This window comes from Cynocephalus volans, chromosome 3 (assembly GCF_027409185.1).
Source record: "Cynocephalus volans isolate mCynVol1 chromosome 3, mCynVol1.pri, whole genome shotgun sequence".
Taxonomy (NCBI): Eukaryota; Metazoa; Chordata; class Mammalia; order Dermoptera; family Cynocephalidae; genus Cynocephalus; species Cynocephalus volans.
Window position 1 is genome coordinate 16,993,475 of NC_084462.1, and position 23,436 is coordinate 17,016,910.

General features: G+C 45.6%; 1 protein-coding gene across 2 annotated transcripts in view; it reads right to left on the reverse strand.

The window, feature by feature from the left end:
* MAD1L1 (mitotic arrest deficient 1 like 1) overlaps positions 1 to 23,436 on the reverse strand; it is a 461,087-nt gene that overhangs the window by 177,594 nt on the left and 260,057 nt on the right. For both annotated transcript variants that reach the window (XM_063089903.1, XM_063089902.1), the window contains one exon: positions 475 to 563. In XM_063089903.1, the coding sequence (XP_062945973.1) occupies positions 475 to 563 (89 nt within the window). The remainder of the gene's footprint in view (positions 1 to 474; positions 564 to 23,436) is intronic.

Below are 23,436 nucleotides of genomic sequence, written 5' to 3' on the forward strand. Positions count from 1 at the left end.
CATAGAGCTTGTAAGCTCCTCTTGAGATGTGGACTGCAGATGCCCTGGGTGACACTTGGCAGCATGTCTGGTCTGGCTGTTGCTTTTATGAGCAATTCTCTTCTGAAATACTTACCTGCTCCCCTCTCAGATCCCTCTGCTGCCTCCAGAAATCCCTGTTGCTTCTCTTTTGCTAACAATAAAAGCAGGTCCCACCAGATGGTCCAGGGACAGGACTACCTGCTCCAGCCTAAGCACTGGGGATGTGAAGAGGCCCCAGTAGTAAATGATGTTGAAAAAAGGCCAAACCAGTGGAGACAAGTTTCTCACTTAGAGGAACTTAAGTGGACGAAATGTGGTTGGAACAGAGAATACCTTCCAGGAAGGCAACAGAGGAAAAAGACTCAAACAGACTCCAGCTGCTGATGGGGAATGAAGCTCAAAGAGGAGCCAGAGGGCCTGGAGTAAGGGGACAGAGGCTGCTGGGGGACGCACCTGAGTGTGTTCACCTCCTCTCTGGAGAACAGAAAGCTCTGCTCAGCAGAGCTTGACTGGGATTTCAGCATCTTCAGCTCCATCTCCAGCTATGAGAAAACACAGGGCGAAGGGTCAGCCAGACACAGATGCTCCATAGGCCTTCACAGAACCCCCCAGGCCCCTGCCTGGCCCCAGAAATCCCAAAGGCGGCATGAATATGTCCCCCAGGCGGGATCCCCACCTTCTCCTGGGAACCTGGGGAGAAGAGACCATTTTGCCAGGAATCTTAGAAGCCTGAAGCTGCCAGGCCATAAAGCATTCTAACTTGGTGCAAACACATGTTCTTTCTCTTTTTATAGCACTTCTGTCTCCAAAACAGCAACAGAGACACAGTCATTTTGGGGAATGTTGAGGGGAGATATCAAAGTCTCTGGGGAAAGGAGGGGACACAAATAACTGAAAAGAATATATTCTAAAGTTTCCATTACTTTGATTTAAGAGTCACAATATTTTATTTATTTTGCTACTTCAAATTCTTCCACAGAATTGCATGAGATGCCTACATAGCTCAGAAGAGAATGTGGATTTAAATACTCCCTAACACACTCGGTGTGGAAGGAATCAAGGTCAGCAGATGGGGAGAGAGACCAGGAGCCAGAACAGACTGCAGGTCTAAGAAAGAGCAAGGCACAGAGCTGGGTCTAGGCAGGCCAGCCGCTAGCCAAGACACAGACTCTCTAAGGTGATTCCCACAGCTGAAGCCTGGATGGAACATACTAGAGCCTGCCAGATGCTGCAGGCTTGGGGCCACAGTCCCCAGGATGCGGCTCTAGCCATTGCTCAGTCCAGCCCTCAGGTCCCCCCTACCTCCATGCCAACTGAGTCCTCCAGGCTATTCATTAATGAGGGAGGGGAGGGAAGGAAGGACCCCACTTGTCATCTGCCCTCTGCTACTTCCTAGCTTTGCAACCTCAGGGAAGTGACTTCACTTCTCTGAACCTCAGGTTCCACTTCTGAAACTGTGGTGAGATGATTTAGAAAAAATCCTAGAGGGAGAGTGGGGGGAGGGAAGGGGGTTCTGCAGACTTCTCAGTCCATGGGAGGGCTCAGCTCCCGTTTCCTTGGCTGGCCTGGTCGAGCCTCATGGGCTCTCTCCTCTTGACCATCTGAGTAGCCTTAAGAGCCCACTGTCCCTCTTTGCTCCCACCCTGTTCTCATGTGATCCCTTCAGGGCACAAAACAATCATCTTCCTTTAGTTCCTGTCCTGGGACAACCAGGGAAGCCAGACAGGGTGCAGAGAGACCTGTCATCAGCACTGAGTGGAGGAACCTGAGATTGCTTCTCCCATCAGAGATGTGGGGCCAAGAAGAGCATCTTGGAGATGGCTTCCAGAAGCTTCCAGCCTAGAATTATCCAGAACCTCCCAAATCTTCCTGACCCAAGCCACCTCCTCCACAAAACCTTCTTGAATTCTCCAAGTATGAAGATGGTTCCTCCCTTTGGACACTTTGTACATCCCACCATGAACCATGATGGAACCATGTCACCCTCTCACTCTGCAGAGCACCCGTCACAAGGGGCAGGAGAGGATGCCCAAATGAACCACAGAGCACCCATCGAGGTGAGGTGCCAACAAGCACCAGGGCAGCCAGAGGCCACGGCCAGTGAGGTGGGTGCAAAGCCTCCAAGCAGCCCAGAGTAGGACTGCTTGGGAGAACAACATCCCCAAAAGCTGGAGGTTGACAGGAGCCTGGGAGGAGTGCGCACCGTAGAGAAATGGTGCATGTGATGGTGTGTGCATGGGAACAGAGCTTGACCGGGCTGTGTCGAGTCTCCAGGAAAGAAGCTAGCCCTTCACCACAGCAGGCCAGTCCTGCAAAAAGCACTGACACACAGGCAGAAGACCTAGCTCCACAGGTGCCTGCAGCCCGTCCTGTCCAGACAGCTGGGGCAGAGACATGGAATAGTGGAATAGTCCCTAGACAACCCAGGGCTGGAGACAGCCAGGCTCTGACAGGAGACTTCAGGGAGCTGTGTATCCCGGGGAAGGCTGCCTGAGAATTGCTGACCAGGTATGATCAAGAGCCCATCCATGCAGACAGCACAGGGGTCTGCACAGTGGCCGGGGAGCTGAGAGGGGCCAGGAGCCCCTGAACCTAGGCCAGCTGCCCCTGCCAAGTGACCAGGTCAGAGACGTCAGCAACGGGCAATGAACAGGTGCCAGCAGCTCCAGGAGATGCTCTCAGCTCAGCATCATTTATTCCACTACATGCAACGCAGTCACTCAGACGTGCTGGGCACAGAGGATGTAGTTCTGCCATCACTGGGCTCTGAGGCTGGCCTGAGGAGTTTGTTAATGGTGAGACCCTCAGGCTAGAAAATGCTAGGGTTGAAGATGGTGCAAGAGGGGCCACTGCATGGGTTTCTACAAGGCCAGGTCCTCTGAAGAGATCTAGTTTTCTTTTGCCAAAATGGGGAGAATCTAAGAGGTGACCTGTAGAGAATCACATGACCTTGATGTCCTTCTGGGGTCACTTGTTAGTCACAATTCTCCCCCAGCCCCTCACTGCCGCCAGATGGCTCCCTGCTCTCTGGCCCACATGAGGCTTCTCATCACTGATGGGTGATGTCCCCAACCTGGCCATGGCCCACACGGCTGGCCTTCCCCCACTTCATCTCTCACCACCCTGTCCCATGTGGCCGCTTTCAGATTCTAGAGAAGGCCAGGCTCCTGCCCACCTCGGGCCTCTGAGGGTGCTGCTGTCCTGCCGTGACTACTCTTTCCTTTTCTCTACCCGGGTAACTCCTGCTCTTCCTAATGGTCCCAGGATAATGCCCTCCCTTCACTGACTCCCTGCTGTGAGCTCTGATGGCACCCAGCCCTGTGTCAAAAGGGAACTGCCCCAGGTACAATTGCAGGTGTGGTTTTGTGCCTGCTGATTGGATGACAGTCTGTCTCTGCACTGGGCTACAAGCCCAAGGGAGTGCATAAGCTCCCTGACCACCATGTGCCCAGTGCCTCGGCCAGAACAGGCACGCAGTACCTACTTAGTGAGCAGGATCAACGTGTGAGGGGCAGGCATGCGGGCTGGACTTGTAGGCACGCAGACCCATACCTCCACTGGCCCCGTGGCCCAGGCTCAGGGATGCTTGCCCAGGGTTGATCTCCCTGCTCCTGCACAGACACAGGTTTTGAGGCTCATACTAATGAATTTCAAATTCTGGTGGTTGTTTTCTGGCTGTCTCACAGATGGTGGGGCACTCTGAGTGGTCCTGGATTTCTCCAGAGGGTGAGAAGAAGGACAGCAGTTCAGCCCTCCCTGAAAGTGGGGCTTCTGGGAAGGTGCAGCCTCCTCGGGGGCAGCACACCACGAAGAACACAGAATCACCCAGCTTTCAACTTTCAGAGAAAGCACTTGCCATAGGGACATTTAGGAGACGAAACGAAGTCCTGAGCACAAACACTCTTGAATGGTTCTTTTCTAACAAAAGTCACTAATCATTAAAAATCATCTCAATCACTGCTTCCAGATCTAAGAAAGAACAGGAGGTATGAATTGATAGAAGTCTAACAGAGGCCTCTGCACAGGCCAAAAACCACAACAGTCTGCTGACAGTTGCAAGGGAGGGCTGGCTGGGGACGGACACAGAGCTGCCATGCATCTCGCCACTCCGTCAGGGAGGATGCTGAGGTCAAGAGAGGAAGTGACCAGTGCAGGTCATGGTCACCTCCTGCCTCCCTCCACTGTACCAGCCTGAGCCTGGGCTGCAGGTTCTCAGGACTGCCTGAGGTTCATCTTTGTCCTGCCCTAAAGGGATGCCCTGTGACCCCTATCCAGTTCTCTATAAAACCCATCAGGGCACAAGAGGCTCAGGAACATTCCTCATGGTCACCTGCCCCACCTATAGATACTAGGTCTGAATAACCTGGCTGGCTCCCAAGGCGGGCTGTGGACCCACCGTGCTAGCCTCCTTGTGTGCCCCTGAACTGAGGACGGCAGGTGGGTCCCAATTGTATGCCCACACATGAACAATGCTGCTGCAGGTCAACAGAGATGGAAGAGTGATGACTCCATGGCAGAGGGCAGAAGAGAGGGGCACATCTGCCACAGGGCTGCCTTGTGGCCTCCATGAACACTGGTACCTGCTGTGCTCACAACTCCAGCTTCTTCTTTCTGGAAAACAGTCACTACAGTCCACTCCTAGAAAGGCTCTCCTGGGCAACCTGACTTAGGAATTTCCTAAACCTAAAGCATCAGTCTCTACAAAGCCACAGTATTGATCATTGAGGCTCCTGGAGGAAACCCTGCCCCCACAAATGGGACCAGTGCACAGCAGGGTAACTTCAACCATGCTGGTTAGGCTGTGCAGAGGCCAGCACAGCACTCTCTAGGCTGTGTTCCTGAGACTGTCCTAGCAGAGGGCCACAGAGTAAGGGGAGGGCTGTGAATCTAGCTGTACGTGGCTGCTCCACACCCAATTTCCTTAGACACAGCCAGAACTTAAATGCGCACTGGGACCCTACAGCACCCACAGAGCTAGTTGCTTGCCTTGGCAGACAACAGGTGGCTCTCACAGTGTCCAGGGTCATGGGATGATGCCCCTCATTACAGGACAGGCACTAAGTGACCATGTGGCAAGGTAGCACCACAATGTGAAACAAAGCCTGTTCATATTCAAGGAGAAGCAACATTTGCATGACAGTCACCCCCTCCAACATTCCCACCCTCCCAAACTGAAAAGCTCTACCTCACAAACTTGGAGGAGCTCAGATGGAGTTTCCTCCAAGGCATGAACACCTCCTTTCGCTCCCTTGTCAATGCTGCCCAGACCTCCTGTCCAGCAGCGGGTGGTCCAGGCCTTCCGCAGTGAGATCAGCTCCCATCATCTTTGCTGGGGTGAGCTCCCAGAAACGTGTTTGTCCTAAATGTTGCCTTACTCATGGACACAGGCAGGCATGCCAGGAGTACACCCACTTGAACCTCACCAGACCAAGAATGCTGTTTCCTGGAAGGACACAGACACAGAACCAGGCCTGAGATTCCAGTCTGAGCACACCCCCTTGTTTGTTTGTTGTTTTGGTAGGAAGAGGGGTTGCTGATCTCTCGAGCAGAGGAGATGCATGTCCAAGAACAGAGTGACAGCTCCTTCTCAGCTACCAAATGCCCCCAGCAGCAGAGGTAAATGGCCTGTGGAGATAAGCCGAGCTGCATGACAGAAGATTCTGCAGACTGCTCGGGTCTTAGTTCTAGGCCCTGTTGCATCTCATCCTAGATTCTATATAACACATTCTGTGGCCTTGGGATCCATGGTTCAGATAATGAACATAAAAGGACATATGCTGGACACTGTTTCTCCATCTTCGGACCCAGCCACCCACTTCCCTAACCCCTGGTCAACTGGTGTTGAGGTGTGTGCGTGCAGACCCTTCAGAAATGCTTTATGCACATACCAGCAATACGGCTATGTTCTTTCCCCCTTTTTTATTTTGATTTTTTTGCAAAAATAGTAAGCATATTCTACACATTGTTTTGTTCCTTGCTTTTTTCACTTAATATATTTTGGAGTTACTTCCAAACCAGTACCAGTACGAAGAGTGCTTCCTAGTTCATTTTTGTGGCTTCCTAGTACTCCACGGCATGGATATTCTACTTATTTAGCCAGTCCGCTACCAATGAGCACCTTAGTTGTTTCCAGCCTTACACTGTTATAAACAACACTGATGTATCTCAGGGACACACTGGTTCTCACCTGGGCAAAGGCATCTGAAGGATAACCTCTCACACATCATATCACTGAGTCAAAGGGAGTATCCGTTTATAGTTTTGTCAGATATTGCCAGACTGCCCTCAGGACAGCAATTCAGATGTCCCAGCAGCCTGCACCACAAGGCTGGCTCTTCCCCTATTGATTCAAGACTCCACTTCATCATTCACTAAATTCCTGTTTGCAACCAGGTCAACTTCTGACTTCCTGTTCTGCTCCACTCTTCTGTCCACAACAATTTTAGGATCCTTTCTCTCCCCACCCTTTCCTCATCCCACCCCTCAACCATCAAAAAAAGCAAAAACAGAAAGACCATTTTTCAAAACTTGGGACAGTGTTAAATTTATAGACCAACATTAGGAGAATTAACATCTGTAGCATAATTAACCCTCCTGTTCAGGAACAGTGCAATGGGTTGAAGTATGTCCCCCAAAAGGTTCATGAATTAATCCCCACTGTAACAGTACTGAGAGTGAGAAATCCTATTATAGTAATTGAAAGGTGGGGCCTTTAAGAGGTGTAGATTGTGAGGACTGTACCCTTGCGAACAGACTGATCCATTCATGGAATAATGGGCGTGGTTCTGACGGCTTTCTAAAGACAGTGAGCTGAGCAGGTTAGTTCTCGTGGTCAAGTCATTCACCATATGACACCCTGCGTCCCTGTGGAGAGTCACCACCATTGAAGAAGGCTCTCACCAGATGTGTTCCCTGGACTGTGGACTTCCCAGCCTCCAAAACTGTAAGAAATAAATTCTATCTTTTATCAATTATCCAGTTTCAAGTACTCTGTTATGAGCAATAGAAACGATCTAATACAAATAGTATGTCATTTCATTTGTATAGGTGATCCTTTACAACCTTCAAGAGCTTATAAAAGTTTTCTTTATACAGATTTTGCACATTGCCTACAGGCTTTAGTTCTGAGTATTTTCTCTCTTTTTTTTTTTTTTGGTTGTCGTTGCTGTTTTTGTATATATAATTTTTAAAATTTTGTTGCTCACTCCTTCACCAAATTCTCTGATTGACTACAGTAATTTTCAGTTGTTTCTCTTGGCATACAATTATATCAGCAGCAAAGAGTGATATTTTCCCCACTCCTTCCCAATATTTCTACTTTTGATTTCTTTTGCTTGTCTCATTTTGATGACTAGCATCTCCAGAATAATATTAAATTACATTGTAATACTGAAAATTTTTAAATTGTTTGTGGCTTCACTGGAACTGAATCTAAAATATATTCATATTTTGTTAAGTTTTTAATCAAGACTGAATATTGGATTGTCAAATGCCTTTTCAGCAAATATAGAGAGGATACTCTATAAATTGATATCCTAAAATCAAACCAACAGGCCTCTCCTGGAATAAACCCTACTTGCATATGGTATATTTAATGTGCTGTTGGATTTCATTCCTAATACGTTAACACTGACATTAATTCATGTGACTTGTCTAGAGTCTGTGCATGTTTATGTAGGTATCTGTGGTCACTGGTATCAACAGAAGCTCACTTCCAAAAGAGCTTTCCTCCATCCTCCCCACCGTGAAATACTTTACACATTGTTGAAAGTATCTGTATTTTGAAGATCCCTGCGAAACTGGCTCAACTTGATGCATTTTCTGTTTCTTTTTGATGGGGCAGAGCAGAAATGGCAATTTTGTGGCAACTTTATTCAGTAAAAATATGTGTGTTTAAAATTTCCATCTCTTCTGGAATCAGTATTAACAGATTATATTTTCCTAGAAAATTATTCACTTCATTCACATTTTTAAATTTATTTAAATGGGGTTGTAATATACTTCATAATTCTTTCATAGAATTCATATAGGACTCATAATTCCTTTTAGATTTTTGTTTTATTTTCTTTATTATTGAGGTATAACTTATAAAGTGTTCAATCATATGCATGCTGTTTGGTGACTTTTTATAAATGTCTACACCTGTGTGACCACCTTCCTGATCCAGATCCAGAATTCTCTGCACCCCTGAAAGCTCCCTCATGAAACTTCCCCATCAGTAACTCCAAGGTGATTTAGTCTTATTTCTTATTTTGGGTGGTGATGCTTTCTATTAATTTTTTTTTACTAGATTTGTAAATAATTCATATGTTTTATAAGCTTTATTTCAAACTACAGGCATTTGGAATTATTATTTCTACCATTTTTCACTTACCTATTAACTTCTGCTTTGATCTTTACAAATTCCTACCTCTTGTTTTACTAAAGTTTTTTTTTTTTTTCAGTCTCTGAATTCTTGAGCTAGAGGTTTAACACATATATATTCATGCTTTCTTGTTCAATGATATAAATATTTAAACCTGTGAATTTAGATGTTTCCCACAGGCTCTGATAAGAAGTATTTTCATTAAATTATTTTCTAGATTTTAAGTGCTTTTGAATGGCATTTCTTCTTTCAACCAAGAATGGTTTTGGAATGTTTTGCTGTTTGTTTTTCTGTTTTGTTTTGTTTTTAATTTCCAAGCATTAGGAGCTTTTTCGTTTTCTGGTTTTGTTCTTGATTTCAAATTTCATCACATCACAATCAGAGGAAGTTGTATCAGTTCCACTCATTTAAATTTATAAATGATTTCTTTATTACCTGATACATGATGAATTTTTGTGAACATTTTCCGTGAGCACTTTTTAAAGAGTGTATTCTCTAGTTTTGGGAATAAGAGTTTCTATAGTGGATCTACTTTTCCAATTATTCTTTGCCCACTTGATATATCATGTATTAGGAAGTAAAGTAAATTCTCTCACTACTGGTGTCTTCGATAATTTCCCCTTCAGTCTCTCCTCATTTCTGTTTTCTCCAAATACCGATGATATATTATTTGGCACACAAGTACTCGTCTACTCCTTAGTACTGAGAATAACCCATCTTTGAATTCAAGCAGTAAAGTGTGGTAGAAAACAAACTTAACTGCAACCACGATGACAATTCCTCCTTTCTAGGTTTAAAATTGCCAGGTTGCCTTTGTGTTCTATATTTTCTAACTTTTCTGGTTTTGCTTTGGAATCCAATCAGAAAGTTTTTTTTTCCTTTTTGTTGGAAGAGCTTAGCCCATTTATATTTTGATATATGTTTGTATTTATGTTATATGATGCTGTTATCCTTTCTGTTTTATAGCTTTTAAAACTATATCATTCTGTGACCTTTTTATCTTGTTTACTTTTTTGTGTGTAATTCTCCTGATATTTAGAAAAGTTTGTATTTTTGTTCTGGTTGCTTTTATAACTCTTGGCTTTATATCATACCTATACTTTACCGCTTTAGACATACCTATTATATTTCCTACACTGAACGACTGACTAGTCAAATATATTATCCTTCTTATTGTTTACCTTTACACAGTTGTGATGGTTAATTTTATGTGTCTGCTTGACTGGGCCAGGGAGTACCCAGATTAAACACTGTTTCTTGGTGTGTCCATAAGGGTGTTTCTAGACAGGATCAGCATTTGAATCAGTGGACTCAGTAGATTGCCCTCCACAATGCAGGCAGGCATCATCCAATCTCTTGAGGGCTTCAATAGAATAAAAAGTGGAGGAGGCAAGTATTCCTTCCCTTCCTGCCTTACTTGAGCTGGAACATCTCATCTTTTCCCGCCCTTGAACTGGGATTTACACCATTGGCTCCACTGGTTCTCAGGCCTTCAGACTTGGACTGGGATTTATACCACCGGCTTCCCTGAGTCTCCAGTTTGCCTATGGCAGACTGAGATTTCTCAGTCTCCACAATCACAGAAGCCAATTCCTTATAATCAATGAATATCTCTAGAAAGATAGGAGAACAGGCAGATCCTATTGGTTCTGCTTCTCTGGAGAACACTAATACACTGTTAAGTATATTTTTGCTACTTAAAGTTATCTTTAAATGGCACGTTTTCACTTTCAGCTATTAATAATGAGAAAACCATTCTTATGTTTTCTCCCTTCTTTCCAACATCTTTTATTAAATATATAAATTCTACATTACTAGAACATATACCATTTACATTGTTACTGTTTTCCTAACTTCCATATTAGTTTAATCTTCCAATTAAATAGACGAAACTCTTGCCACTAGTCTTTTTCAGTAGTTTTTTTTTCAGTCATTTCAACTCTTTGTGCTCCTTCCAATTCACCTTCCTTCCTGATTTTCTGTCTGTCTTTACTGTCCTACAATCTTCCCACTCCTGTTCCATCTACTCCTCTGGTCTCGCCATCTCTTCTCTGAGATTCTTATTTCTCAGCAAAATGTGTGGATACAGTTTTTGTCGGGTCAATGTCAATTTTTTTTCTGTGAGTTTTTCCTATCATTTGTTTTTCCTATTTCTCTTCTTTAGTCTTATAAAATTGTGTGATGTTACCTCTATTACTCATCTCTGAAGATGAGTTTTATTAAATCCAGCTTTGTGCACATGGGTTGTACTGGGGAAAAGACAGGGCTATTTTCTGTAACCTGAAATCCAATCAGATGGTTTTGTTGCAAGTTCAATCAGCCTTCATTACTTCCCTCCAGCAAGAGAGATGGGAAGCCGTGAGCTCTGTAAAAGCAACAATTCTTTCTTCTTCTGTCAGACACGCTGCTTCGGGCATACATGACTTACATGTATGGCTCCTCATCTAGCTCCACCTCTGCTGCTCCTGTGAACAAGCTCCAGCTGAGGCCTAGACCTGGCCCCACCACTGCAAACTCGGAGGTTCAGGATTTGCCTCTCAAGGAGAGCTCCTCTAGGGAGGAGGGTTTTATTTAGTTGGCTCCTTCTCAGAGTCTTTTTCCCACGGCGCTGCTTCTCGGCTTCTCTCTGTGTACACGTCCACTTACCATACTTATCTCCTCTGCTGTGGCCCATCTGCCTCCCATTTGGGGGTTGGGTTTTAGCTGTATTTCTGTTTTGCTAAAATTTAAGTTTGTTGTTTTGGTTTTCACTCTCCTTATTTTTGGATGATTTCCAGAAAAGAAGAAGGAAATGCTGGCTTATGCCACAATATTTAAAGCAAAAGTCAAGCCCTTCTATTTTAATTTGTAACCTTAGACTCATAAATTTCCTTTTCCCTTTGATCCTGTGCCTGACACCCCTCCCAGCCCCCACCCAGCTTCTGTCCAGAGGCACCAATAGGTCCACCTGTAGAGGGCTGTCCCCACCCATCTGTTCTCAGCCCTGTCCAGCACTTCTCCACACAGTGCTGGCTCACACCTTGACTGCCTTGACAGTGGGTGACCTCTAGTCCCACAGCATAGGACAGTGGATGGCAAAAGAGGAGACGCACAACACAGGTCTGTGGGTCAATTTTCCATCTGTATCCCAACTCCTGTCCCTCTTTTATATCCACCTGAAAGGCCACCTTCTCCATTGACTATTCCCCAATATTTTCCCCCCTGCTCCCTCCCCTCCTCTCCCTCCTCTGGTCTCTTCTAGCACTGCACCTGTCCCTCTGTCACTGCACATGCTGTACTCTACCATGTAATACAATAATTTATGTGTGTGACTTTCTTCCTCACTGCACTAGGAGCTCCCTGGAAGTTAGTACAGCAACATTTTAGGCCCATTTCCAGCACAGAATCTGGCACACTGTAGGTGCTCCACACACGCATATAGGCAGAGGTGCATAAGCGTGTGGCTGTGAACATGGACATAACACATCATGTTTCCCTAGTGTGTGCAGCCCAGTGAGCTGCAGAGCTCGGAACAGCAAGAAAGACCAGAAACGACAACACAAGGGCAGGAGACAGGGCAAGGCACTGAAGTGGTTTCTAAAAGGCCAGAATAAATATGTAGGGAGTTAAGGCAATGCTGAAAGAAAAAAGATCCAGAATTGTTTACCTGCTAGTCACCCAGTTTAAGAAACTATTTAAACATATCAATATTTAAAAGGATAAAAACTCAGTTGGACTGAGAGAGAGACAGGCTGCGGGATAATGAAAACTGAGCCAGTTTCTCTCGGATAACTCAGCGAGCACCAACCGCACCGCCTTCATCCCTGGCCCAACAAAGCCGTGCCCAGGGTTCCCCCAAGGAAACTCTGGACTTACATAAGGACCACTTCTCTCTGTCCCTTTTCTCACTGAGATTCAGCAACAATAAGCAGGAAGGAGTGGGGCTTCCCAAGGGGAGGGAATGGGGCGGGGGGGGGAGGGGACTTCCAATGCATGAAAAGCCGTGACTGCACTGGCTGGGCATGCAGGTATGGGGTAAAAATGTGTTCTCTGTAATCACTCACACAGACTGCTTCTCCATTCCTCACCTGTAAGTGGGGATGAGACCACCTGTCCTTGAGGTTTCAACACCGAGTGGGAAAACCTATATTAAAGCGCCCAGGGCAGGGCCAGAGCAGGGGCTCAACAAATGATAGACTCACACCAGCACCCAGACTCTTCTTCCCCACCCCCAACACACACCTTCACACACACACCCACACACTCGCACACACCTGCTGATTGTGGTAGCCAGCCATCTCTCCTGCACACATCAAGAAGGGTTAGACAGGCCTCCATGGGACCTGCCCTCATTTCCCACAGGCCAGCCAGGCCCTGGGCTCTGTGCCAGAGGAGAAGTACCCATTGCCAGCTCCCTTCTAGCCGGTGTAAGCTAATCTGCGTTGCTATTAGCCGGCACAGGAAGAAGTGAAGAGAAAATTGGAAATGCATTAATATTGCAACCTGCAACTACCTCTTTCATACTTCACTGAGAAAAATCTGTACTTAGACTTGGTTTAAAGGAAAACAAAGAACACAAGAAATAATTGGATTGCATCTTCTGAGAGACCCTGCTAAATGCCTTACAACCATGAAGTCCCCATTCTAAAACACATTTAACTCCCCACAAAAAAGGATTCCAAAGAAAACTATCTTCTTAGGGCTTGCTGCAGCTGCAGCATGGTGGGTCCCATGCATGTGTGTCAGGTGGACATGGATGAAGCCCACTGGGGGCCACGCAGGCTGGTTGGGGTCTCTGCCTGCTAATGTTAAAAAGCAATTTTCAGAGTTACTGTGAATGTCTCTGTTTCGTTCAAATTTAATCTCCTAGAGAGAGGGCTTGCTCTGTCCATTTCCAGTCTGTGAAGTTAATATACAAATTTATATTCCTTTCTCTGGCTCACTCTCCTAAACTGAGAGGCATAATTACTGGCAGCGGCTCCTCCAAACGAACCAAGTGCCCAGGGAGAAGGGGCTGGCTGCTGCTGCCATGCAGAAGCCCGTGTCCACTGGCAGGCTGCGCTCACATGCCACATGTGAGTTGGGTGTGCATGAGGCCTCCCACGAGGAGATCCTGCAGTTCCTGAGGGCTCTGATTCAGAGGCAGGTGAATGCCCCTGCAGTCTGTCTGTTCTGCAGGTGAGAAAGCAGAGGAAAAGCCAATACGGGCACCTCCGCAAGCTCCTTATCCATTGCTATTTCCATCCCCTGCCTCAAGCCACACAAGCTGCAGGGACTAGGAGCAAGTCCCACTGAATGGCAGGGTGGATGTGGGCATCACAGGCCCTGGAGGAAGGTCCCGCCCACCCCCAGTGTTGTGGGGAGGAGAGTGTAAGAAGGAACCTGCTCATCCCTAGGGAGGTGGCCTGATGAGCCCAGCCCAGCTATACTCTGATGGCTACAGAAACGGTGGGAAGAGTTCCAGTTACAGAGTCACAGAGCTCTGGATCAAATCCGCCCCAATCCCACCACTTATTCTGAAGCAAATTCTATAAAACTCTGAGCCTCTGTTTTCCCTACTTCCAAACAGAGGTAGTAATATCTATATCACAGAACTGCCTAAGGAAGAAATTAGATGACATATTAATAAAACCAGCAAATAGAATCTAACTGCTAAAACACTCAAGAAACTGGTAATACTGACTGTTTCCAGGAACTGGGGAACCTGGGCAGATAGATGACTTATTTTCACTGTTTTACCTCTTTTTTTCCCTACTTTATTCACTCTGTACCATGTACATGCACTGTTTACTCAAATAGTAAGGAAACAGTTAAAAAAAAATTCATTTGTAGGAAGAGCCCAGGTTAGTGTCCAACAAACGGTAGTCTACTAGCCAAGCCCTTCCTTCCACAGCAAAGCACCCTCATGCCCCACGCTGAGTCACATCCCCCAACACATATCAGGGACATCCTTCTTTGTGCTATTAACAACAAACAAGTGGACTAATTCCCCACTGTCCACTCCACTTCCAGGCTCTGGTTGGCATGTGAAAGATGGATGCCGTGTCGTGGAATGAATTCGGGTGGTTCCTGCTGTTCTACTTAGGGACCCTGGCTTGTGTCTTCTGGAAGGTAAAGTTCTTACCTTGGGCATCCTCATGATCTTGGTCTCTTTACTAGCTATGGGCCCTGACCCCACACTGCAGGGAGGGGCTGCCAGTAGGGCCCTGTGTCACCTGGGCATCTGCTCCGACAGTGGGGTGAAGCAAGGGTGTCCCTCTAAGTCTCTGCTCGGGCCAGGGCTGGCCTGGCTTCAGCAGAGAGCAACCTCTCGGGATCCCCACTGGTTTACCTAGGGTCAGGGTTTTGTGGGTCCCAGCAGGCAGTGCCTCACCAGGGCCTGGGGGCTACAATTCAGGGAGACTCAGCAAAGAGCAGCGGAGCTCTGGGTTCCAGTTCCAGACACCCAAAGCCAGGTCTCCCCAGGTTTGGGTCAAGCCCAGGAATTGAGGAATGACTGACACTGCCTTTAAATATCATCCACACCAAGGGCCACACAACTTCTACTAGAAAGGGTCCATATGTCACACTCCACAGGCACGTGAGCTCTGCTGGTGCAGCATACAAGCAGCCACAGGCAAATACGGAAACAACTGGCGAAGCCATGCTCCAATAACGTTTTACTTACAAGAAATTGCCACGAGCTAGACCTGGTGTGGGCCAAAGTTTACACACCCCTGACTTAGACCAAACCTTACCGTGTTGATGAGAAAAACCATCAGTCAGTACAAAGGCCAAAACGCTGAAGAGCACAAAGTGTTAAAAGTAATTCCGAAATAACAGCTCAGCAACACTTACTCAGTCTGCTCTTTGTAGCCAGAGCCATCCTGACCCTGAATCCCTCTGTTCTGACCACCAGAGATGAGGAGCCAGTTGCCAAACAGAACTATGCTTCCCCTGACCAGAGAAGGCAAGTGGCGGTGGACCAGAAGCCCAGGCCAGGGTGCTACATGCATGCTGATCCCTACCCTGCCCTGCCTTTGGGGACCAGAGGTCTCTGATCCTTGCCCAACCTTAAGACAGTCTTCCACCAAGAAATGGCAGAAAAATTTTACCCCTAAGGCAAGTTCCTCCCTTCCTCTCCCTGGGGAGATAGAGGTTCTCCTTTGTCCTCCAACTGCCTGGGAGGAAAGGGCATCAAAAAGGTCCTGGAAGCAGGGGACCCATCCAGCCTCCTGCACTGGCTCTCTGGCCCCTGGTAGAGATCGCCTGGCAAGGCCCTCGGAATTTGGAGGATTACTGACTCACTGAACTACTCTCCACTGGGCCCAGAGAATGAGCTCAGCTCAGCTGAACTCCCACCCCTGAATGCAGCTCATCCTGCTACCCAGTCCCCAGTTGCTAGTATATTATATGATCTTCTAAGGCAAGCTTTTTATTGAAGAATGGTGCTAAAAATAGCCAGGACAGTGGTTCTGAAGAAGGTGGCAGTACCTCACTCTTGTGGGCATTTTTTGATTGTCAACAATAAGGAGAACTCTTGTCACCCTTCCTGAACAGGGCTGTAACATCCCACAACATGAAGGACATGCCCACAGAATGAAGGACTATCTCACATTCCACACAACTTCCAAATGTCTCACCAACATTTACACAGTGCAAAAGCTATTCATAATTATCTGAGCCTAGCCCAAGAAACCATGCCCTTGACAAGGACACAAACTATTTTTTGTACACTTTTAGTATTAACAAATTCTTTAGGAAGGCAACTACATATTTACTGAGGGAAGATCATACTTTCTTTTGTTCAGAACTCAACCAAAACTTGTTTGTTATTTAAGAAACCTGCCTCGCTGGTGGCATGCTCAAGGTGTCAGCATCTCCAACACAAACCACCTGTGCCACACTGCATTGACTCCACAGAGAGAGACAAGGATCTAGTTACCATAAGTTTCAGTGCGCTCATGCCTACAGATTAACATACTGAAAGATGTAGTATATTAATAAATTATTTTCCTTTTGCTCCCCTTTTTCTTACACTTAAGACATTAATGTATATTGATATTTCTAACTGTGTGTGCAGATAGGTGAGAAAGGAGACATTACAAATTATTTGTTATCAAAGAGGTGCTGTGGCTGACAGGGCTGAGAGTCGCCCTGGTGGGCCACACCATGCAGAGAAAGCAAAATCATCAAGAAGGCAAACAAACAAAATACATGTACCCAAATTCCCTCTTCAACTACATTCTATTCCTCAGAGGAAAAAAAACCTCAGGAACAAAACCTACAAAGTCCCCCTGGGCTGAGCAATGAACAGTAGTTTCCCATCTTCTGGGGGTCCTAGCTACAAACCTCCAGCCACTCAGAGGACCCCTGCCCAAAGCCCTGTGCCTCCCCCCCCCACAGAGATCTCCAGAGGGCCACTGAAAAGCAAAGGGTCCCGGGAACAGGTTCTCACTGGGGCCCAGCCCGCTAGTCTCTGGTAGGGCTGGGTCACAGGACAATGTCTGGGGACAAACAAACAGCCAGAGAAGCTCGACCTTTAGGAAAGCCTACAGCCTAGAAAGGAGTGCTGCTCAGGAGCCAGGCAACCACCTGGGATGCAGCCTCAGGGAGGGATGCAGTCTCCCTTGTGCACCAGGGGCAGGGCAAGAAGCCAGCGAGCAGGCAAGGAGGAGGTTTTACAGAGGAATAACAGGAGGACATGCAGATAGCACAGAGTGGGTAAGGCAGGGAGGTACCAAGTACCTCCAAGATGCAGAATATTTGGGGATCCCAGTGCTACAATCAGTCACTAAGATTCTAATCTCGGAGAGTCCCTCCCTCTAGCTAAGAGCAAATGGATTGAGAATGCAGGGGCAGAGCACTGGAGCCATCCCAGAGGGCTCTGCTGGGACCCTCCACAGTCAGCCCCAGCCACCAACTGCTGCAAATACCACAGAAACAGGTGTGGAAAGAACTCAAGAAGCACAGCTGGTTCAGAGTGTGGACATGGGATGAGAGGAAGGGCAGAGAGCCCGACAAGGGAGTCTCTCCAGTGATCCCAGCCTAGGAGGCAGCACCACGTCTGAAAACTACTTTTCTTCTTACCAACAGTCTTCAGAGCATAATGAAATATTTATAAAGAAGTGCAGGTTCCCTCAGCAAACCAGAGACCATCATACAGTAAAGCTCTGCCATCTTTGATTAAGTGCTTCCCCCAACAGGTAGGTGAAAATCTATGTACTATGTAACCAAAGGTCACCGACCAAGACTCACTTCTCAAACCTTCCCAGGGTGAATCTGCCTAGGCTGCACCAGGCAATGTATACACCAGCCCTCCCCGATCCTCACCCGGCAGGGACCCATGGTATGGTCAGCCCATGGAGCAGCCAGACCGATAAGCCCTCAAGCCACACAGGAGATGAGGATCCCATTGATGCAATGACAGGGGCAGGAAATAGCCTCCATGGCCAGGCCTAGGGGACAAGACACTAATCTGGACCCAGCCCTTGCCAATCAGAGGCCTCCCTGAGGACCAGGCACCAAGCAAATACTCAGTACATGAAATTTGGTTTCCTTCATTTATTCCTGCAAATATGTATGGCATGGGTGACTCTAAAGCAAGAATATACTCCCTGACACCTTATGGAAGCATCCTCTGGTGGCCCCAGCGTGGCCCAGGGCACGGCATGCCTGGTAGGAAAACAGGGCTATGAACAGACCTTTCTAGAAGGGCTCTGTCCCTTGGCAAGAGCCCTGGAGAAGAGAAATGATCCCCAACTGGCCAGGGCTGCCTGCTGGTGGCCTGGTGCATGCTTTGGGCATTCCTGGCACCAAGTCTCCCTCTGTAAAGCCATTCTCCCTGCCCAAACTCCATTCCCCACACCAGGTTCCAGGAGGTAGGGCCATGGTGTGTGCAGACTGAGTGTGTCCTGGCCCCCCGTGCCTCTTCATGTGGCCCAGAGATGGCCATCTCCTCCCTGGCACCACCCTGACATTCAGCAGGAGCAAAAGCCCTCCGATGATGGCATTAGGGGGACACTCCATCATGACTTCCAACCACCCCTGCCCATGGCCTGGCAGGTGGCCCTCTCTGTGCCCTCTCTGAACCAGGATGGGACTGAACCTCCCACCTTAAATACACAGAAACAGACCAAATACAAAATAGTGGACAGCAGGCCACAAACAACAGCGATCCCTGAAAGATGGGAAAGTGACAAAGTGAGCCCCCAACGTGCAACTCCCTGCCTTGAGTGAGTTCTCAGGATGCAGAAAGCTTGCATCAAGGTGCCAGTGACAGGCTTGCAGGTAGGCTGAGGCTACCAGTATGCAGGGTGCAGAGCCCCACTGAGGACATACCCAAAGAAGGGTGTGAGGGCACCTGTATACTCAGAACACAGGTTAGCACATGTGATGAGGAAACTCCCCAGGGCCAAGGACTGCACTGTGCAGAAGGATTATAGGGAACACAAAGGGCCGAGGACTGGGCCCGTTCCCAATGGCCAGACTGGGAAACATCATCATTCATAGAGATTAGGCAGGGTACTCAGGAATGGGGGAGTTATCAGCCCTGGGATAAGTGCTGCTTCAGGCTAGCCCAGGATATCACAAAAACATCACCTGAGGATCAGTCATTTCCAAGTAACTTAACTGTATATGTGAACAAAGCTCAAGATTATTTACAAGAGTACAAAAATATTCACAATGTTTGGGATAAAATTAAAATGTAAAGGGAGGAGAAAAAGATGTAAAGAGAAAAAAATCAATCAAAACCAACTTAGAACCAACACAGGTATTAGAGTTAGGAGAGGACTTTAAAATGGCTAATATAACTGAATCCCATCATTTCAAACTTTCAAAAGAAACATGGATTTTAAAAAAAGGGCCAAAACCAAATTTACAGAGATGAAACTACAATGTCTGAAATTTTAAAAATACATGGATGATCTTAATGGCAGATTAGATATTAAAGGGGGAAAAAAAAAAAACAGGGAATTTGAAGACACAGCAACAGAAACTATTCAAAACAAAAAACAGAGCAATAGAATAATTTTTTTAAATGAGAAGAGTATAAGTGAGCTGTAAGACAAGTTCAAGTATCCTAAATATGGTAATTGGAGAGCCTCTGAAGGAGGCCTTTCCAGAATGAGGACAATATGCACAGACCTAAGAAACTCAAAAAGCCCCAAGCACAAGAAACGTGAAGAAAAACACAAGGTACATCATAGTCAAATTGCTCAAAACCAGTGATAAAGAAACAATCATAAAGGCAGACAGAGAAAAGCAGATGTTACACAGAGACATATAGCAATCAGAGGACAGCAGGTTTGTTGTTGGGAACAGGGCAAGTGAGAAGTCAGCAAAACAACATCTTTGAAGTCCTGAAAGGAAAAAAAAAAAAGTCAGCCAAGAAGTGAACATTAACAAAACTGACAAACCTTTAGCCACACTGACTAAGAAAAAAGAGACGAGAATCAAGTTACTAAAATGGGAAATGAGAGTGGGGACATCACTATCAATCTTACAGAAATATTTCTATAATTATAAGAAATTATAAGATCACTTCAAGAAGAAACAGAAAATCCCTACAGACCTACAACAAGTAAATAGACTAAATCAGTAACCTAAACCCCCTCACGCCCCCCCCCCAAAAAAAACCAGGAGCATAAGGCTTCACTGGTGAACTCTAACAAACATTTAAAGAAGAATTAACACCAGTTCTTCTCAAACTCTTAACAAAGGAGGGAACACTTCCTAATTCTATAAGGCCAGCATTATCCTGGCACCAAAGCCAGATAAGGCATCACATAAAAAGAAAACTAAGACCAATAACCCCAGTGAATAGAGATGTAACAATTCTCAATAAGATACTAGCAAACTGAACCCAGCAGTATATTAAAAGAATTATACACCATGACTAAGTGGGATTTATATCAGGAATGCAAGGGTGGTTCAACACACAAAAATCAATTAATGTAATATACCACATTAACAGAGTGAAGGAAAAATCTACATACTAATCACAATTGAGGCAGAAAGTGCATTTGACAAAATCCAATGCTCTTTCATGATTAAAACACTCAATAAAATAGGAGTAGAAAGGGATTTCCACAACATGATAAAGGGCATATATTAAAAAAACCCACAGTTAGCATCATATTTAAAGGTGAAAGACTGAAACCTTTCCCTTGAAATCAGAACCAAGACAAGGATGTCTACTTTCATCACTGCTATTCAACAGTGTTCTGGAATTTCTAGCCAGGGAAACTATAAGAACAAGAAATAAAAAGCACTGAAACTGGAAAGGAAAAAGTAAAACTACCCCTATTTGTAGAAGACATTATTTTACATATAGAAAATCCTAAAGAAAAAAAAAAAAAACTATTAGAGCTAACAAATGAATTCATCAAAGCTGTAGGATACAAGATAAACATAAAAAAATCATTGGCATTTCTGTACACCAGCAATGAACAATTCAAAAAGAAAATTAAGAAAGCAGTTCCATTTACAATTGCACCAAAGAGAATAAAACACTTTTAAGTTTAAACCAAGGTGGCAAAAGACTTGTGTGATGAAAACTATAAAACATTGCTGAAAAAATTTAAAGAAAACGTAAATAAATGAAAAGACTTTCTGTGTTCATGGATTGGAACACTAAATATTGTTAAGACAGCAATACTCCCCAAAGCAATCTACAGATTTAATGTGTTCTCTGTCAAAATCCCAAGTATCTTTTTTGCAGAAATGGGAAAGCTTGATCCTAAAATTCAGACAGAATTGCAAGAGACCCTGAATAGCCAAGATAATGTTGAAAAACAAAAAGAAACTGAATCACACCAATTTCAAAACTTACTATAAAGCTACAGTAATCAAAACAGTGTGGTATTGTCATAAGGATAGACATATAGATCAATAAGTTAGAATTGAGAGTCCAGAAATAGACCCATACATTTATCATTAACTGGTTTTCAACAAGCGTGCACCAAGACCATTGAATGAGGAAAGAATAGTCTCTTTAACAAACGGTGATGAGACAACTGGACATCCATGTACAAAAGAATGAAGTTCTAGCCAGGGAAACTATAAGAACAAGAAATAAAAGGCACTGAAACTGGAAAGGAAGAAGTTAAACTACCCCTATTTGTAGAAGACATTATTTTACATATAGAAAACTCTTACCTCATGCCATCTTCAAAAATTAACTCAGAACAGATCAAAACATAAATGTAAGAGCTAAAACTAAAAAAACTCTTAGAAGGAAACACAGGAGTGAATCTTCATGATCCTCGATCTGGCAATGGTTTCTTAGATGTAGCACGAAAAGCACATGCAACAAAAGAAAAAACAGATAAAATGGACTTCATTTAAAAAAAAAAAAAAAAAAAAAAAATCGTTGCACCAAAGGACATTACCAAGAGAGTGAAAACACAATCCACAGAATGGGACAAAATATTTGCAAGTCATACATCAGATAAAGGTCTACTATCCAGAATATATAAAGAACTCTTACAACTCAACAACAAAAAGACAACCCAATTTAAAAATGGGCAAAGGATTTGAACAGCCATTTATCCAAAGAAGACATACCAATGGCCAATAAGCACATAAAGAGAAGCTCAACATCATTAGCCATCAGGGAAATGCAAGATAAAACCATAATGAAATATCACTTTACATCCACTAGGATGGCTCTAATTAAAAAGGAAAAAAACAAACAAAAAGAAAATAACAAGTGTTATTGTCACTTCTCTCATTCCTAATATTGGTAATTTGTGTCTTCTCTCTCTTTTTTTCTGATTAGTCCGGCTGGAGGTTTAATAGTTTTATTAATCTCACAGAACCAGATTTTGGTTTCATTTCTGGAACTCAACTACAAGTGTGACAGAGATGAAACAACTTCTTAAGTTCAGGTAGCGGCAGCAGGCAGTTTTCCCAAGAAAGGTGCAAAATGCAGGGCACAGGCCAAGATCGTCTAGAGACCGCCAGAGGGTGAGAGCGGCCTAACACTGAAAGATGGAGCTCTCAAAGCAGCGCATGGATTGCACACAAATCCAGAATGGAGCAGAACACAGAAGATGGGGCTCCCTTGGAGAGCTGCCCAAGTGCTGGGCCCAGACCTCCCTGCAGCAGCTACAGGTTCACCGGACCAGCCTTCCTAAAACTGCCCTGTGTCGCCCTGTGGACAAGGTCCCTCCCTCTTTGAGCACAGGCCTGGCCTGCCAGATTCACTCACAGCTCCAAAGCTTCATGAATCTTTAATGCTAATGGCACTTATGGCTAACTCACTAGTACAGCATGACCTTTAAATAGATACTGTGTATTTCAGTTTAATTTCAGAGGATACATGATTTGATCTCATGGGCCTTACCTAATTCCAAAAAGTAATAACAAGAGGAGGAGCTGGGTAACTTGCTCTCCCCCTCCCCCAACAGCAATTCTAATTAACATGGCCACTGCTAAGCACTAGAGTGTGCTCTCTTCACACATGCGCACATGCTCAAGCTGTCTCACCTTTCATTCACCCAACACGTGAGTCAATCTGTGCCCAGTAACACAGAGGTGGTGATGGAGGCCAGGGCTTTTGGGAGCTCTCGATGCAAGGCAAGGGCCCACATCCCAGGGACTCAAGAACCCGATCTGGTCTCCAAGAGAAGAGATGATGCTGAGATTAGAACTGGGAATCCAGGTCAGAAGTCACCTTTCTGCTCAGCTCTGGACCCATTTCTGGAGTGGCTGTTGCTTCTTGGTGAGGGGCTAGCGGGATCTTAAATTGATTCCTCTCCCCCATTTCCATTCCAGCCTGGAGGGAGAAATCAGGTGCAACAGGTCATAGGCAGCCACCAAAGGCTCACCCAGGTATTTCCTGCTGAGCACTGCTGGTCACCTGAGCTCGGAAATAACTTCTCCTCAGAAAAAAGACCAGTTCGTCATATTTGCCAAGAAAGAGAACTCTTAACAGAGTCCTCAGGTGCCCACCCAGGGGAACAGGTCACTGAAGAGCCAGAGAACAGCCCCAGAGAGACAGGTGACAGGTACATGGTAAGCAAACTGTGCCTTAGCTCTAAGGCAGCAGAGGACAGGAAGGCCCCAAGGGGCAGATTTGGAGAAAT